This window comes from Daktulosphaira vitifoliae, unplaced genomic scaffold, assembly GCF_025091365.1.
Source record: "Daktulosphaira vitifoliae isolate Bord-2020 unplaced genomic scaffold, ASM2509136v1 Scaffold_5, whole genome shotgun sequence".
Classification (NCBI taxonomy): Eukaryota; Metazoa; Arthropoda; class Insecta; order Hemiptera; family Phylloxeridae; genus Daktulosphaira; species Daktulosphaira vitifoliae.
Genome location: NW_026099576.1, coordinates 21,316,899 through 21,332,790, shown reverse-complemented (window position 1 = coordinate 21,332,790; position 15,892 = coordinate 21,316,899). Strand labels below are relative to the sequence as shown.

At 49.4% G+C, this 15,892-nt stretch overlaps 1 protein-coding gene across 1 annotated transcript; it reads right to left on the bottom strand.

Annotated features, from left to right (window-relative positions):
• Positions 1–7,327: 7,327 nt before the first annotated feature.
• LOC126907921 (uncharacterized) lies at positions 7,328–10,364 on the bottom strand. The gene has a single exon (XM_050689610.1). It carries the CDS (start codon positions 9,968–9,970, stop codon positions 7,457–7,459), a length of 2,514 nt encoding a protein of 837 aa, XP_050545567.1. The 5' UTR covers positions 9,971–10,364; the 3' UTR covers positions 7,328–7,456.
• Positions 10,365–15,892: the final 5,528 nt, after the last annotated feature.

Below are 15,892 nucleotides of genomic sequence, written 5' to 3'. Positions count from 1 at the left end.
CATCTTGCGCCTTATTTCTTCCCAGCGCACATATTCTGACTCCGTGAGAGGTATATCGTTGCTATACCTATCTCGGATATCAGCCCATTCATCCACCAGCTCCTCGGTGATGGTGAATCCTCCCTTCCTATTTATACCCAAGTTGGGTTGTGGGGCCTCCACATCGCATCGCCCTTGGTCGGCGTCAACGAGAGCCGGGCTACAAGAACCCCCGCCGACGTCCCCTGTGCCATCCTATATCACTGGGGCGGTAACAATATTTCCAGTTATCCTATCCATATTGGGTTTTTTTTAATGGGTATCCTTCCCATGCGTTTTTAACCTACCGCCAGGCTCGTAGTTCTTTTTTTCAGGGTTGTCCTCCCTTAGGCGGTCGCCTTACCAGGCTAATGGGTCCGCCTACCCAGTTCTATGTTTCTCTCGAACGCTATCACTTATTCGACCACCCTATTAAAAATAGAGTGACTTATTTCGCGACTACCCTACATATCTGTAGGGTTAACGAGCGTCCGAGAGGCTCGCTGTCCGCGACCGCTTATTCGTCAGTCCCCAAGAAGGGGACTGCTTATTTCGCGGCTAACCTGTATATCTACAGGCCGTTCCTCGATCCGCAACCGGAGGACGCGCCCGATTCCCCGAGCAAGGGAACTGCGCCCGCTGCAGCAGCTCGTAGCCCCGTAGAGCCTAATTCCACCACAGTGGGAGCACAGCAAACGGGAAAAACAAATCCCCTGGCGACAGGTAAAACGCAGGGAAGGACACCCGTAAAACCAAACATGGAAGGACACCATTTGAAAAATACAGTTACCGTTCCAGGAGTTTCGGAGACTCCAGGGCCGGCTAGGAAGAGTGCTGTTGCAGGCTCGACCCGGTCGTCATCAAGCGACTGCATCGAAGCCATTGGACTGGTGAGGCAAGGTCCAGGGAGCGTTCGCGCCCAAGCAACTGTCGGAGGGTGTGCCAAGCAGGCACCCTCTAGTGACCTTCGGGTCACTGAAGTAACTGCTGGTGGCCTTGCTACCATCGAGGAGATGGTGGAAGATTGGGAAGGCGTGCGTGATCGTTTTCGCGACAACATGCCGCTGACCCAATCAGAATTCGCTAGATGGAGTGGCTGGCTCCACGGCGTGGAGACGGATGAGCCGCCCTGGGATTCGTTCCCGTGCGACCAATTCCGGACGATCGAATCTTTCCGCAATTCAGTTTCCACGGTGATGAAGCTGATGCAGAAGGACCTGGAAGACGGACGACCGTTTGCACCGGAAAGGGTCATGGAATATGACCCATAAGAAGGTATCGATGAGCCCGATCAGAGAGCGGAGCTCATCGATAAATGNAGGGTCATGGAATATGACCCATTAGAAGGTATCGATGAGCCCGAGCAGAGAGCGGAGCTCATCGATAAATGTATAGCTAGCCGTCGAGGAGAACCCGCGGCAGAACGACTAATGGGCGTCGCCCGCCTAGTCGCCTCGGAACTCTTATCCTGCCACAACGATAGCGGGATAATGAGAAGCATGGGGCGCGGGCTTCGTCAGGCCGTTGAGTTTATGGCGTACGAGGAATGACAAAAGAAGCTAGAAATGCCGTCGTCTCCGGATGCCATGGCTGTGGTACATGACGACGAGGAAATGCGGACGGGCGACCGGGTTGACAGCGCAGAACCGTCCCTCGGAAAAGGTTCATCAAACCGCCGCAGAACGGACTCGCCAGCGATGAGTCCGTTGCCCGAGAAATCTCCTACACTGCGGTATCCTGGCAAGAGGAGGGCACCTTTGGGGGACGAAGGCGAAAGCGACGACGAGGCCACGTTTGACGTCGGCCTCAACCACGTTTTCGCACTTGCCAGAACGGCGGAAGGCGAGGGGAGCCTGATGAACGAGGTTCGGGGTACCCACCTGGAGTATCTCGTTCAGCAGATCTCCCTGTCATGCCAGGCCCTTAGCGAGCTGAGGAGCTCGGTGTGGCCATGCCGCAAGAGGCGTCACGACCCGTCGGAGGAAGTGACGTCGACTACGATGGAGAGCATAGGCGCGCAAGTGGCCGTGCTCTGAGGCGTCTTAGACAAGCGTCGCGGAATGGGGGTGCACAAGGAAGTGCAAACAGCGACGAAGCGCTTGGAGGAGATCCTGGACGAGGAGAAACGCAAAAGAGCGTCTCCACCGTCCACGAACCCCCTGGAAGCCCCAGCAGAGGCAGTAGCCCAGCCAAGGGCCCTGGAAGCAGCGCCTCAGAAATTAGTGAAGGAAGCTGGGACGCAAACCGGTGTCGAGGATCCACCGGTTATCAAGCCGAAGGAAGCCAACGTGACGGGTAGAAAAAGGAAGAAGAAGAAAAAGCGCCCTGCTGTCCAAGATCCGGTCTCTGATTCAGTCGCGCCTACCCAGACGCAGACTGACGAGAGAGCGGCGAACCGGGCAAACTACTGAGGTCTGCAGAAGGGGATGCGGGAGGTACTCCCGCTGAACCGCTGTGGTCCAAAGTACTAGGAAGGAAGGTAGGAACAATAAAGAAGAAGGAGGAGACGGCGACCGCGCCTAAACCTCCACAATCAAAAAGAAGCCAGAATGCAGCGAAGCTGCGGTCAAAAGTGCCACGCACGGAAGCTGTGGTGATCGGCCCCTTGAGGGAGGGTCAGAAATATGCCACAGTTATGGGTATAGCCATGGCTGCGGTTGATCTCCTGGCCCTGGGCATCCAGGTGTCCGGGACCAGGAGAACACAGACGGGGGCAGTCCTCTTGGAGGTCAGGGGGTCAGCGGAACAAGCGGACCTTCTGGCGGCCAGGTTAAAGGCAGCCCTACAGGAGATGGACGTGTGGGTACAACGTCCCTCGATGACCTGCACCGTCCTCCTTCTGGATGTGGAGGAGTGGCAGGAGGAGCAAGATGTGCGCCAAGCACTGAGCGCCGCCCTGAATTCTCCGAATGGAGAATTGCCGCCAGAAGTGGGACCTATTACGGTCCTCACTAACATCGGCGGTAAAGGGCGGTATGCGAGGTGCGAGATGCCCCTCAAAGTTGCTCATCGCCTGGCAGGTCTAGGCCGAGTCCGGGTCGGGTGGACGTCCTGTAGACTGAGGATTCTCGATAAGGGACCTCAGTGCTACAGGTGTCTAGAACGCGGGCACATAGCTCACGCGTNACACTATAAAAAGCCATTTTTCCCCATCTAAACCAGTTCTTTTGACGATTTTAAAATACACAAAATCTACGACGTTTTACTCAAGATTTCACTCTTCGGGACTTAGTCGATTTTTAAATTAATTTGAACTTAGAATATTTTTCTTTAAAACTAAATGACACTTAGAAATTTTAAAGTGAATTTTGTTTTGGTGAATCTTTTAATTTAATTTAATTTGTTCAATCATCAATAATATTTTATTTTTCTTGTTGTGGAAATAAACATCAAATAATATTTTAAACATTACATTTTTCTTTAAATTATTTTATTTTAATAATAAATCCAACATAACTTTAGATTTTTATTTAATGATAAAAATTTATTTTGAGCTTTTCTTATTGGGTATCTAATTTCGTTACTAATGTCTTTGTTTTAAGAAACATCGCGCCGGCAGACAACGCAGAGAAACTTACAAATATATTTGCAGTGTTTAATTTTTGTCTTGGTAATTATTGTGCCGCATCCTTTCAAGGTGCTTTATTTTAGCACCGGGACACATTGGGCCATCACAATTCCGCCTTGATAAATTTTTATACATAGATATAGATATTTCTGAATCTTGTTTTGGCTAGGCCAAAGGGAAATTTAAGAAGTATTGGTATCGATCTCTTAATAAAATATACTCTCTAAAAAAAAATACTTATTCAACAGAAGTAAAAAAAATCAATATGTAAANTCAGTGGTCGGCAACCGGCGGCCCGCGTGGCTATTGAATACGGCCCGCTTTAAATTCTAAATCGACTAATTTAATTGAATATCATTTTGTATAAATATAATTGAACGTTGCGTTTTTGGTACGGGTATTTTATATAAGTCATATTATTATTTTAAGTTTTAGATAGTATTTTTTTGCATAATAAATAATGTAATTATAAATTTTTTTTTTTTATCTGGCCCGCGAACTCTTTTTAATTTGTAAATATGGCCCGAGAATTAAAAAAGGTTGCCGACCACTGACCTAGACTATACGACGTATAGTGTAAATCGTATACGTAGTGCGTTTAATACGAAAATCAACACTGGATTACTTGAAATATTATTGTATTACATAGGACGTAAGGTAAGTACAATTTAACTTATGCTTTCGAACTTCCAACAATCTATTGCGTGATAAACCATTAATAATTAATGAGAGAAATAAATAATGAGAAAATTAACTTAAATAAAATTGAAGACAATTAAATCTACAAAAAATACTTATAATAAATAATAATTATAATAATTTACTTAGTACTACCAATTTCTTTTTATATTTAACCTACCTTCTCCACTTTAATAATTCTCTCTGTTATCTTTTTCATTTCTTTCTTTTTATTTTTGGTTTATTACATTTAAATACGGTAGCTGTTTTCACCGTGTATTATATATTATATATGCTGTTTTCTCCTAATAAGATAATTAAAAATAAAATAAAATACAAAACCTAGAATTTTAATAGAAAAATAGAATATTTTTGAATACGGTAGCCATTTGCGCGTAGAAGATAGGTCGTGAGGACAAATTTTTTTTTTTCATTTTATAGTACATAAAATAAGCTTTAATTTGCTATATGTTTAAAAGACGCAGTATTTCCGGAACATTTTCAAAAATTAAGTTGAAAAAGTTAGTTTTTGTGAAAAAGTTGCTATTTTAAATCCCCCCCCATGAGCAGGTTAAATGTTAAATTTTCAACAAAATTATATCAAATGAAAGGAAAATATCTAAGGTTTTAGTTTAATATGTTGAATATGTTAATTTTTGTAAAAAAGTTACTATTTTAAATCCTCTTTGTGAGCAGAATAAGTGTTAGATTTTCAAAAAAAATGATATCAAACGAAAGGAAATTACCTAAGGTTTCAATATAAAAAAATATTATTTTGATTTGTTAATATTTGAAAAAGTTATCTTTACCTAAATAATAAAAAAAAATAGGGACACCTACAAAAAATTAATAAAATAAAATTCGCCACACGTGCTTATAGCACGGAGTACTAAAAAAACCTAATCTGGCTCAAAACATTAACTAAAAATTATACGTTACCCTTCCTCAGAAGCACCAGCCTGGCCTTCTTCCACTTCGTGGGGAATTTACCCTCCGAGAGGCAGCTGTTCGCGACAGCGCGTATCCAATCCGGGGCGAAGTCGTTTACCAACCCCCAAACCCGGTTTGGAATCGCGTCGGGCCGGGAGCTGTGTTCCGGCCCCGCACGCGCGCCATCGCGTCAGCCGCCTCCTGAGTGGTGAATTCCTCCACAGACACGTCATCCCCGAACGCCGGGGGAGGCAGAGGCGGATGTGTCGGAAAGAGCGTTTCTACCGCCCTTTCCAGCACTTCCGCCTCCAGCTGACCGGAAGCCGGTGAACCGCGGAGATTCCGTAAGACGACCCGATAGGGTTTCCCCCACGGGTCGTGGTCCACCGAGTTCACGAGTTCGGCCCAGTACTTCGCTTTGGCCCGCCTGATGGCGAGCTTCAGCTCTTTGCAGCCCGACCTCAGTGCCTCCCTCGAGTCCGGGGATTCCGGGTCCCGCGGCCAACGCTTGGAGCGCGTCATGGCCCTCCTGACCCTGACGCACTCCTCACGTATGGCCACCACCTCAGCGTTCCACCAGTGGACTGGCGGTCCGCAAGTCGACGGCGGTTGTTTGGCCGGAAGGGCGAAGTCGCAGGCTGCGATTACCGTTACCGTTACCGCGGGCGCCGACCATTAAGCGAGCAGTAAGCCCGTCTCGAATGCATCAACGTCCGTGGCCGGTCCGACCCGCCAGCCCACTCGCCCACCGAGAGACGGCTCGCGGGGCACGATTCGTGGGGGACAGCCGCCGTCGCCGCACTCATACACGATGTACCGGTGGTCGCTGAGGTTTTCCCTGTGCGAGAGAACCGACCAACCGAACACGTGCGAGTGTAACGACGGTGACACCAGCGTGACGTCCACTACCGAGCTCGAGGAGTGACCCTCGAACGTCGGGGTGGAGCACCTATTGGCTGATACCAGCCCGAGAGCCGACATCAGGTCCAACAGGTCTTGGCCACGCTGATTCGTGTCCGCTGACCCCCAGACCGGGGAGTGAGCGTTAAAATCCCCGGTCACTATCTCCCCGCGGCCGCCCGAGCCATCCGCTCCTAGGCATGAGGAGACGGGCTCGAGGAGTCCGGCGATCGGCAAGCTAGGCGGCGCGTAGCAGCTCAAGACGTCGATGCCGTCTCTCCTCGCCACTACGTAACCGTTGCCCGACTCGATGTCCGCGACCGTTATGCCGCGTTCCATCACGCCGATCACCGCTCTGCCGGACCGGTCCAATAACCAGCCTGCAGAGTCGCGGACCCATCCGTCGTTCGGGTCCGAGACGATGCATACGTCGGTGCCCATCTCGTACGCCACCCGCCGGACCAGGTCCTGGGCAGCACGACAATGGTTGAGATTCGTTTGAAGGAATCTCATCTAATAGCGGGCTGCGTTCCGGGAGACCCCTCAGCCATTCCCCCCGTTTTCTTACCCAGAGGGGCCTTTTTACCAGGACCCCTTAGTCTTCGGGGCCTTTAGGACCGGCCCCACACCCGGACATTCCTTGGCTTGGTGCCCCTCCTTTTTACAGGAGAAGCATCCCTTGGACTTGTCCGGTCCCTTGCAGGTCTGGGCCACGTGCCCGTGCTCAGGCACCTGTAGCACCTCGCACCCTTGTCTCCAAGGATCCTCAGCCTACAGGTGATCCATCCCACACGGATACGGGCGAGATCTGCGAGGCGGTGGGCCAGCCTTGCCGGCACCTCCACCCGGGCGTATCGCCCTTTGCCGCCGGAGTTCGCACGGACCACCACGGGCCCGATTTCCTGCGGCACCTTATCCTTTGGACGGCGAAGGGCGTCCAGCAGTGCACTCTGCACGTCGCCCTCCTCCGTCCATTCCTCCACATCCAGGAGCATGACGGGCACTGACATCAGTGCCGGAAGGTGAACGCGCACGTCATGCTCCTTCAGGGCGCTCTTCAGGCTGTCNAAGAGTGAAATCTTGAGTAAAACGTCGTAGATTTTGTGTATTTTAAAATCGTCAAAAGAACTGGTTTAGATGGGGAAAAATGGTTTTTTATAGTGAAGGGGGTAGCCCAAAAATCTCTACCGTGATCCTTTTTTTTTTCTTCCACTTCTCTACTTTAATGTGGACCGCCCTGGAACTGCCGTGAGGCATTGCTTCAGGGCGGCCCACGTCGCCTTCTCTGCTTCATACCACCGCGCTGTGATACGGCCCAAGTCTACACTAGAGCTGAATCACAGCGCGGCGTAGCCTCCCCCGTTAGCCGGACCCCACTAGGGGGTCCGTTGCCCGGGTTGGACCACTTGGAGGTGGGGGTAGGCCATCTTCTTCTTTTTCCTGGTTTCTGGTCGGTTTTGAAGCCCGACCTTCTACCTTGTTTCGGCTTCCGGGGCAGTCCTTGGAGAGGTGCCCCTCCTTCTTACACCTGAAGCAGGCCTTCGACCGGTCCGGTCCCTTGCACGCGTGAGCTATGTGCCCGCGTTCTAGACACCTGTAGCACTGAGGTCCCTTATCGAGAATCCTCAGTCTACAGGACGTCCACCCGACCCGGACTCGGCCTAGACCTGCCAGGCGATGAGCAACTTTGAGGGGCACCTCGCACCTCGCATACCGCCCTTTACCGCCAGCATTTGTGTGGACCGTAATTGGACCCACTAGCGGCGGCAGTTCTCCATTCGGAGACGTCAGGGCGGTGCTCAGTGCTCGCTGCACATCTTGCTCCTCCTGCCACTCTTCAACGTCCAGGAGGAGGACGGTGCAGGTCATCGACGGCCGATGTACCCGCACGTCCATATCCTTCAGGGCCGCCCTAAGACTTGCCGCCAGGAGGTCAGCTTGTTCGGCCGACCCCCGGACCTCCAAGAGGACGGCACCCGTCTGCGTTCTCCGGGTCCCGGACACATTTATGCCCAGAGCCCGGAGATCCACCGCGGCCATGGCTGTGCCAATGACAGCGGCATACTTCTGCCCCTCTTTTAGGGGGCCGATCACTACGGCCTCTGTGCGGGGCACTTTGGCACGCAGTCTCGCCGCTTTCTGGCGTTTTATCGCCTGAGCCGTCATCGTCTGAGGAGGAGGTTTGGCCTCGGCCGCCGTATCCTCCTTCTTCTTTTTTGTTTTGCCCGACTTGCGTCCCACGACCTGGGACCACTGAGGTTCAGCGGGAGCAGCTCCCGCATCCCCTTCCGCGGACACCATGTCGCTGGCTCGGTCCGCCATCGGCCGGTCAGTAGGCGTCCCGGTGGACGCACTAACTGATCCGGCGGCAGTACCCGCAGCGACGGGCAGTATCTTCTTCCTCTTCCTCTTCCTTTTCTCCGTCTCGTCCGGACCCTTTGGTGAATCGGCCGGTGGGTCATCGACGACAGTCTGCGTCGAGACTTCTTTGCCCATCTTCGGGGAAGATGCTTTCGGCGGCCGCGATCCGGCAGTTGACTCCACTGCAACATCCTGGTGGATCCTGGCCGCTGGAGACGCCCTTCTACGTTTCTCCTCTTCCAGGATCTCCTCCAGGCGCTTCGTCGCCATCTGCACCTCCTTGTGCACCCCCATACCACGACGTTTGTCTATGACACCTCGAAGCACAGCCACTTGCGCGACTATGCCTTCTATCATAGACGACGTGGCCGTCGCCACGTCCGCCGGGTCATGCCATCTCTTGCGACATGGCCGCACCGCGCTCCTCAGCTCGCTGAGGGCCTGGCACGAGAGGGAGATCTGCTGAACGAGATACTCCAGGTGGGTACCCGGGACCTCGTTCATCAGACTCCCCTCGACCTCCGCTGTTCGGGCGAGAGCAACGACGTGATTGAGGCCGACGTCAAACGTGGCCTCGTCGTCGCTCTCTTCCTCTTCCCCCAAAGGCGCCCTCCTCTTGCCAGGATGGCGTACTGGAGGAGAACTCTCCGGAAGCGGACTAAGCGCGGGCGATTCCGCACGCTGGCGAGTCGATGAGCCTTCCCCAGGGGAAGGCTCATTGCTTCCACGACGGTCGCCCGTCCGCATCATCTCGTCTTCGTCATCCAAAGGAGATGTCACTTCCTGCTTTATTTGTCCTTCTGTGTACGCGAGGTACTCAACGGCCTGATAAAGCCCACGACCCATGCTTCTCATTATCCCGCTGTCGTTGTAGCGGGATAAGAGTTCCGAAGCGACTAAGCGAGCAACGCCCGTGAGGCGTTCCACCGCAGCTTCCCCTCGGCGACTAGCAATGCATTTCTCGATGAGTTCCGCTCTTAGCTCGGGCTCATCAACACCTTCTAAAGGATTATACTCCTTAATCCTCTCCGGGGCGAATGGACGTCCATCGTCCAAGTCCCTCTTCATCAGCTTCAGTACCGTCGACACTGAACTCCGGAAAGATTCAGCCGTCCGGAATGAGCCGCACGGGAACGAGTCCATCGTCCATCCTCCAGTCTCCATGCTTTGGAGCCAGCCGTTCCATCTTGTGAACTCCGACTGAGTTAGCGGCATGTCGTCACGAAAACGCTCACGCACGCCTTCCCAGTCGTCCACCATCTCCTCGATGGTAGCTAAGCCACCAGCAGTTACCTCAGTGACCCTAAGGTCACTGGAGGATGCCTGCTTGGCACATCCTCCGACAGTAGCTTGGGCGCGAACGCCCCCTGGACCCTGCCTCACCAGTCCCACGGTTCTGGTACAGTCGCTGGATGACGACCGGGTTAGGCCTGTAGCGACACCTTTCCCAGCCGGCCCTGGAGACTCCGATTCTCCTGGCGCGGTAACCGTTATATTTGAATGGTTTCCTTCCATGATTGGTTTTACGGGTGTCCTTCCCTGCGTTTTACCTACCGCCAGGGGATTTGTTTTCGGTGTTACCTTCACCTAGGTGGTCGCCTTACCAGGCTATCGGGCCCACCTGCCCGTTTTCCTCGAACGCTACCGCTTATTCGTCCACTCTAGGAGTGGCTTATATCACGGCTACCCTGCATATCTGCAGGGTTAACGAGCGAACGAGGGGCTCGCTGTCCGCGACCGCTTATTCGTCAGTCCAAATGAATGGACTGCTTATTTCGCGGCTAACCTGCATATCTGCAGGCCGTTCCTCTATCCGCAACCTGAGGACGCGCCCGATTCCCCGAGCTAGGGAAACTGCGCTCGTGCCGACGTTTCGTAGAGCCGTAGAGCCCGATCACGTCGACACTGTAGCGCAGCGAAACGGGCTTACGGGTCCCCTGGTGCCCGCCAATTGGACCCCAAGGGCGTTGAGGTCAAGACCTCCGTCTTGAGAGCCGCTGTCGCTCTCTCCACCCTCTTGGCCCCCCTCCGCTTTATCACCTCTGTCCAAAAGGTGGCCGTAGCGGGTGTTGGAGTGGTGGGAGGAGCACTTGGTGAAGAAGGGGGAGCCGCGCCGCTGAATGGCAAGGGCGCTGCGATGGCCGTAGTAAGACACGCAGCGTCTTTCCTCTTCCCCTTCTTCTTCTTCTTCATCCTCCGCTTCTTGGTGTTGGCGGCGGCAAGCGGAAGCGCAGTTGCTGCCACCTTCTTACCTTGGAGGGGGGACGATGCGTCCCTGACAGACCTAGATGGTGGTGGGCCGTGAGTGTCCCACCAGTAGTCCGTCTGGGATGCACCGTCCTGGAGGCACACCCGGCTCACCAACGTTGGTGCAGGTGATCTTCCCTCCGGCGTACTAGTCAGGTGAAGATCAGCCAGGGCTCTTACGCTCTCTATAAGTGCCATAGCCATCTTCACCACCCGCCTGTGTGGTAGATACACCTCTATCAAGTCGGAGAGCTGCGCCGCCTGTTTCCTGGCTAGATCCAGCCCAGTCGACAACACCTCGTTCGTCCGACCAATTACCCTTTTTGGTGTCCCGTCAGCATTGAACAAGTCAACTGCCGTCAGGGGCACCATCTTGTGCTTCTTGGCCATGACCTTCGGAGGAGTCAGCAGCATGGGCGCAACCTCGCCGGGCGGGATGTCCTACAATGTGACGGTGGAGAGGCTGATCGTTGGGGAGATTTCCTTGCGTTTGGGACGCAAGGAATCGTCCTCCCCCATCTCTGCCGCCTCCACCACACAAATCACATCCATGGTTGGACCCGAAGGTCCCACCCTTGTCGAACCACCCTTAGATGTGTACCGCAATCTCTCCAATATAGAGATTTTAGGAGACGCATCTAGGGAGTTGGCCGACGTCAATATCGTATCAGAGTCCAAACATTCCGTTGCCAATGACCTCCCGGCTATTTTACCGGTGGGAGTGGTTTGGTCACCACCACTCCCTGCAGTCGCAGTACCAACCCCGTGGTTGGCTGCAGGAGCCTACCTCAACACTCCTGCATTTGGTGCGTATTCGATTGATGACAACACCTGGTGGGTACGCCCCCCACCAACCGCCGGCACTGGGGCATCCGAATCCCCTAATGCAGTAACATTTACACCTTTCGATTCCATTTTCATAAATGTGATATGATTTGAGGGGGCTGCCCTCATAGCCAGTCCCTCCGCCCAGTGAACGGCTAACGTCACCTGTTGCGTTGCCGTTTAACTCCGTTCGCACCCAAACGCTACCGCTTATTCGTCCTTATAAAGGTTTATTTCACGGCTATTCTGTATATCTACAGGATTAACGAGCTAGGGAAACTGAGTTCGTGCCGACGTTTCGTAGCCCCGTAGAGCCCGATCACACCGACACTGTAACGCAGCGCAACGGGAGCAGGCACCACCTCCTCATATTCATCTTCGTACACATAGTTACACATTTACTCCTTTAACTTTTTTCATTTTACTGTGTTACGACAGTGTTGTTATTATTTTGTTACTTATAAGGGTCAACTCTACTCAGGATAGATGAATTGTAGGCATCAATTGATGGTACAATCCAAAATTATTATCATTTACAATTTTTCAATTATATTATGGTATGGGGAAAACGTATTATTCTTATTTTAAATTATGAAATCTTTTTATTTCACATTTAATTCTTAGTTTTTTCTATATTGTTACATGACAAAACTTACATAAATGGTTAAAAAAACATTAATGAAAAAAAAAGTAATTTAGCTTTTACAAAAAATGAGTATTTTGACATAAATTAAGAATGTTTGCATATAAAATTTGTTTGCATTTATCTTATACAGCTATATTCGTAACTATAATTTCAAGATATACAACGAAAATAAATGCAATAAGTCATGTGTAAATGCATCGATTGCAATATTTACCGAACAAATTACTGCAAAGAGTAGTCGTGTAAAAATTCAGTAATTTCTCGACTTTGTTTTTAATACTGCATAACAATTTAAAAAACAGTAGAAGTGACAATAAAACATTACCTGGGCATTCAAAACTCAAAATACATCTTTGTATAATTATTAATTGTATTATTAATATATAATTATATATTAAAATAATTTTAGAAAATATATTTTAATTTTTAGATTTTGAAAGGTTACAAATATCGTTTCGGCGTACCGAAAGGTGTACGGTGTGGTGGCGGGTATCCTGTCGTCACTGCCGCTCGCCGAGGAACGCGCAGCTGGGCATGAGCTCCGCCGAGAACGCAACCGGTCCCTCGAACCGAGGACCGGCTAGCGCTCAGGCGGATGACCATGCTCCGGTGGCGGACTCACCTCTCGTCATTTCCTCCGAGAGGCGAGTGGACCAGGTCCCTCATAGGACCCGATCGGTTGGACAGATGGGTGGACTGGACTCACGGTGAGATGACTTATCGTCTCACCCAAGTGATGTCCGGCCACGGCTGCTTTAACGAGTACTTGCACCATATTCGTAAAGCAGCCGTGCCAACGTGCGACCACTGTTCGGATCTTCCGGGAGAGGCTGATAGCGCTCTGCACACCCTCTTCCGGTGCGAGGCGTCTTTGGAGTCCCGTCTAGGGTCCACGTTCCGAGTCAGGTCCATGGTGGACCTGATGTTGAGAAGCCGGGAGGCGTGGAGGCTCGTCCAGGCGTTCGCCGAATCCATCTTGAAAAAGAAGGAGGAAGCTGAACGGCTGAGACAGAGGTAGCCGCGCAGCCCGGTACAGGAAGACCTAAGGCGCTGATTTAGGCCGGCGCCTTAGGTATTCGTGTTTTATGTTTTTGTAAGTTATTTTTGCCCCCTTCGCAAAGTCCTGCCCCACGTGGTGCAACCCGGGCAATGGATCCCACTTTGNCGCCGAGGAACGCGCAGCTGGGCATGAGCTCCGCCGAGAACGCAACCGGTCCCTCGAACCCTGCAACCCGGGCAATGGATCCCACTTTGGGATCCGACTAACGGGGGAGGCCACACCACGTTGTGAATAAGCTCATGATTAATTTCGGGTTGATTCACAACGTGGTGGTGTGAGTTTTAAAGACGGCATGGGCCGCCCTGAAGTAATATCTAACAGTAGTTCCAGGGCAGCCTACAACTAAGTCGGTCGTGTAAAAAAAAAAAACAGGTTACAAATATCGGAAAAAAAAAACCAAATGAGATGGACACAACGGATAAAATCAACAATCTTTCATGGCGCATTGAAAAATATAAAAGAGGGTCGTTAAGCCACTGGTCGAGACAATGTATTGACGGACCATAGTAGGATTTTTGAAAAAAATTTTATTATGTACATTAAAAGAAATTTAAAATAAAAAAAAATTGAATAGAAACCAAGGTTGTGTTTGATATTCGCTAAGTTGTTGATAGTTAATGTACACCAAAATCTCGTGACAGTTATCACATAACCATGATGATCAGGGATGACCTTATACAAGGCCGTTTCCTGTACCTTATAAACTAGGGGGAGTTGATTTTTGAAAGGCAAAAATACACGAGTCCATTAAAGATGGAACACGTAAAAATAATAAGATAATAGTTAAGTTAAATTAAGAGGACTTAATTAAAAAAAAAATTTAAGTTAACACGAGATAAAAAACCGAACGGTCAAAATACCTCGTCTACAAATTAAAGGAACAGAGAAAAAAAGACAGATATTAGTAAAAAAATAATAGTTACACCTACATTTTTACAATTAGAGAATACGATGAACGTCTTCGGGTACTCACCGTCTATTAATCACGGCATTACCGCTAAGCACGATGGGTATACGTCACAAGTAAGCGTTTGGTTTTAAAGAGTTAAACTTAGATTGCAAGACGTTGGGACACCTCGGAATAAAATGGACTACGTCACCACACTGTACTAATAATATATACACGCATCACGCAACATAAAACCTATATATAAAAAATCACAAAATATATATATATATAACATGACAGTTAGTATTGAAACACGCCTGCTATATTGAGGGACCTAAATAATAAAAAAAAATAGGGACACCTACAAAAAATTAATAAAATAAAATTCGCCACACGTGCTTATAGCACGGAGTACTAAAAAAACCTAATCTGACTCAAAACATTAACTAAAAATTATACGTTACCAGTCCCGAAGGGATAAAGAAAACGGAGGCAGGTTAAGCCGACACCAATATACAAAAAATTTATATAGTTACATAATATCGGGCACTCACGAAAAAAAAATATAAATAAAAACACGCAAGTTGCAGCGCAAACAACTAACAAAAAAAAACACCGCTAAGGACGAAAATTAGCGTACCAATTCCGACAATGGCTAATTTCCAACAAAACGTCCGTCGTTTAACCCGGCGATTCCATGGTGACAATATGGCTAGTCTTTAGAGTAGGGGTCAACAAGTTTTACTACTCAGTGCCTGAAATTGTTGAGAACAATTTGAATAGAAAAATATCGTAAGACGACAATGTATGTGGTGAGTAGTGCAAATGACGTTCAAGATAGAAAAAAAACGGGGTGAGTGTACACATAAATGCCGGCCATGAACCGGTCCAAAATAGTACACAGTTGACTGTCTCGCACGCGCAAAAGCAAATCACAACACATTATCATGATTATTTAAATGATAAGTGCCGTCGCAACACGCATTCGGCTCAACCAAGATAATTTAGAACACGCATATATAAATACAAATAAAAAAAAAAAAAAAAAAAATAAGCAGATACTTTTTGTCACGTTACAATTTTTGTAAACTAATCTTAGAAAAACGTTGCTTCACCAGCTTTGATGATAAGCCTAAAAAGTATATTCTTCTGGGCCATCATGCGTTGAAGATACACAAATTGATATGTGGCAAAAATAAACCATGAATGTGTTAAAGCTTTCATGGATTGTCTTGTTGCTAGAAGTGCTTGAGGATATATCCATATTTGCAGTTGAGTCCGAAACGTCAGAACTCAACTGCAAACATGGATATATCCTCAAGCACTTCAAGCAAAAATAAACCAATTTTACTCGTTATGCTGGCAGAGAGCAGTAAGGTCGAATTTGACGCATTAGTAAAGACGCAATGGTTACCGTTTGTTATTCACGCCTATTTTGAGACCTTGCTGGAGCAAACAGACGATCGTATGGGTGCATACACCAGAACTGTGCACACTCACCATCCCATGAGCTACGGGTTCATGTTGAAAACATCGGATAGTGTATCCTCTAAGCTCCTCAAACGCTATGGTATACCGCAATCACCGGTGATATACCGTGGGTCCGAGGATCACGAAGAAGTTGCCAAGGAATTTGTGATGGCTGTAACTAAAGTGATGCGAAATATTTCTAAATTTTTGCGCAAAACCTACGTTCCCATCCGAATGTCTATTGATGATGTGCGCAGGCATGGAAGGAAAGTGATATATGACTTATGCCGAATAGCATTT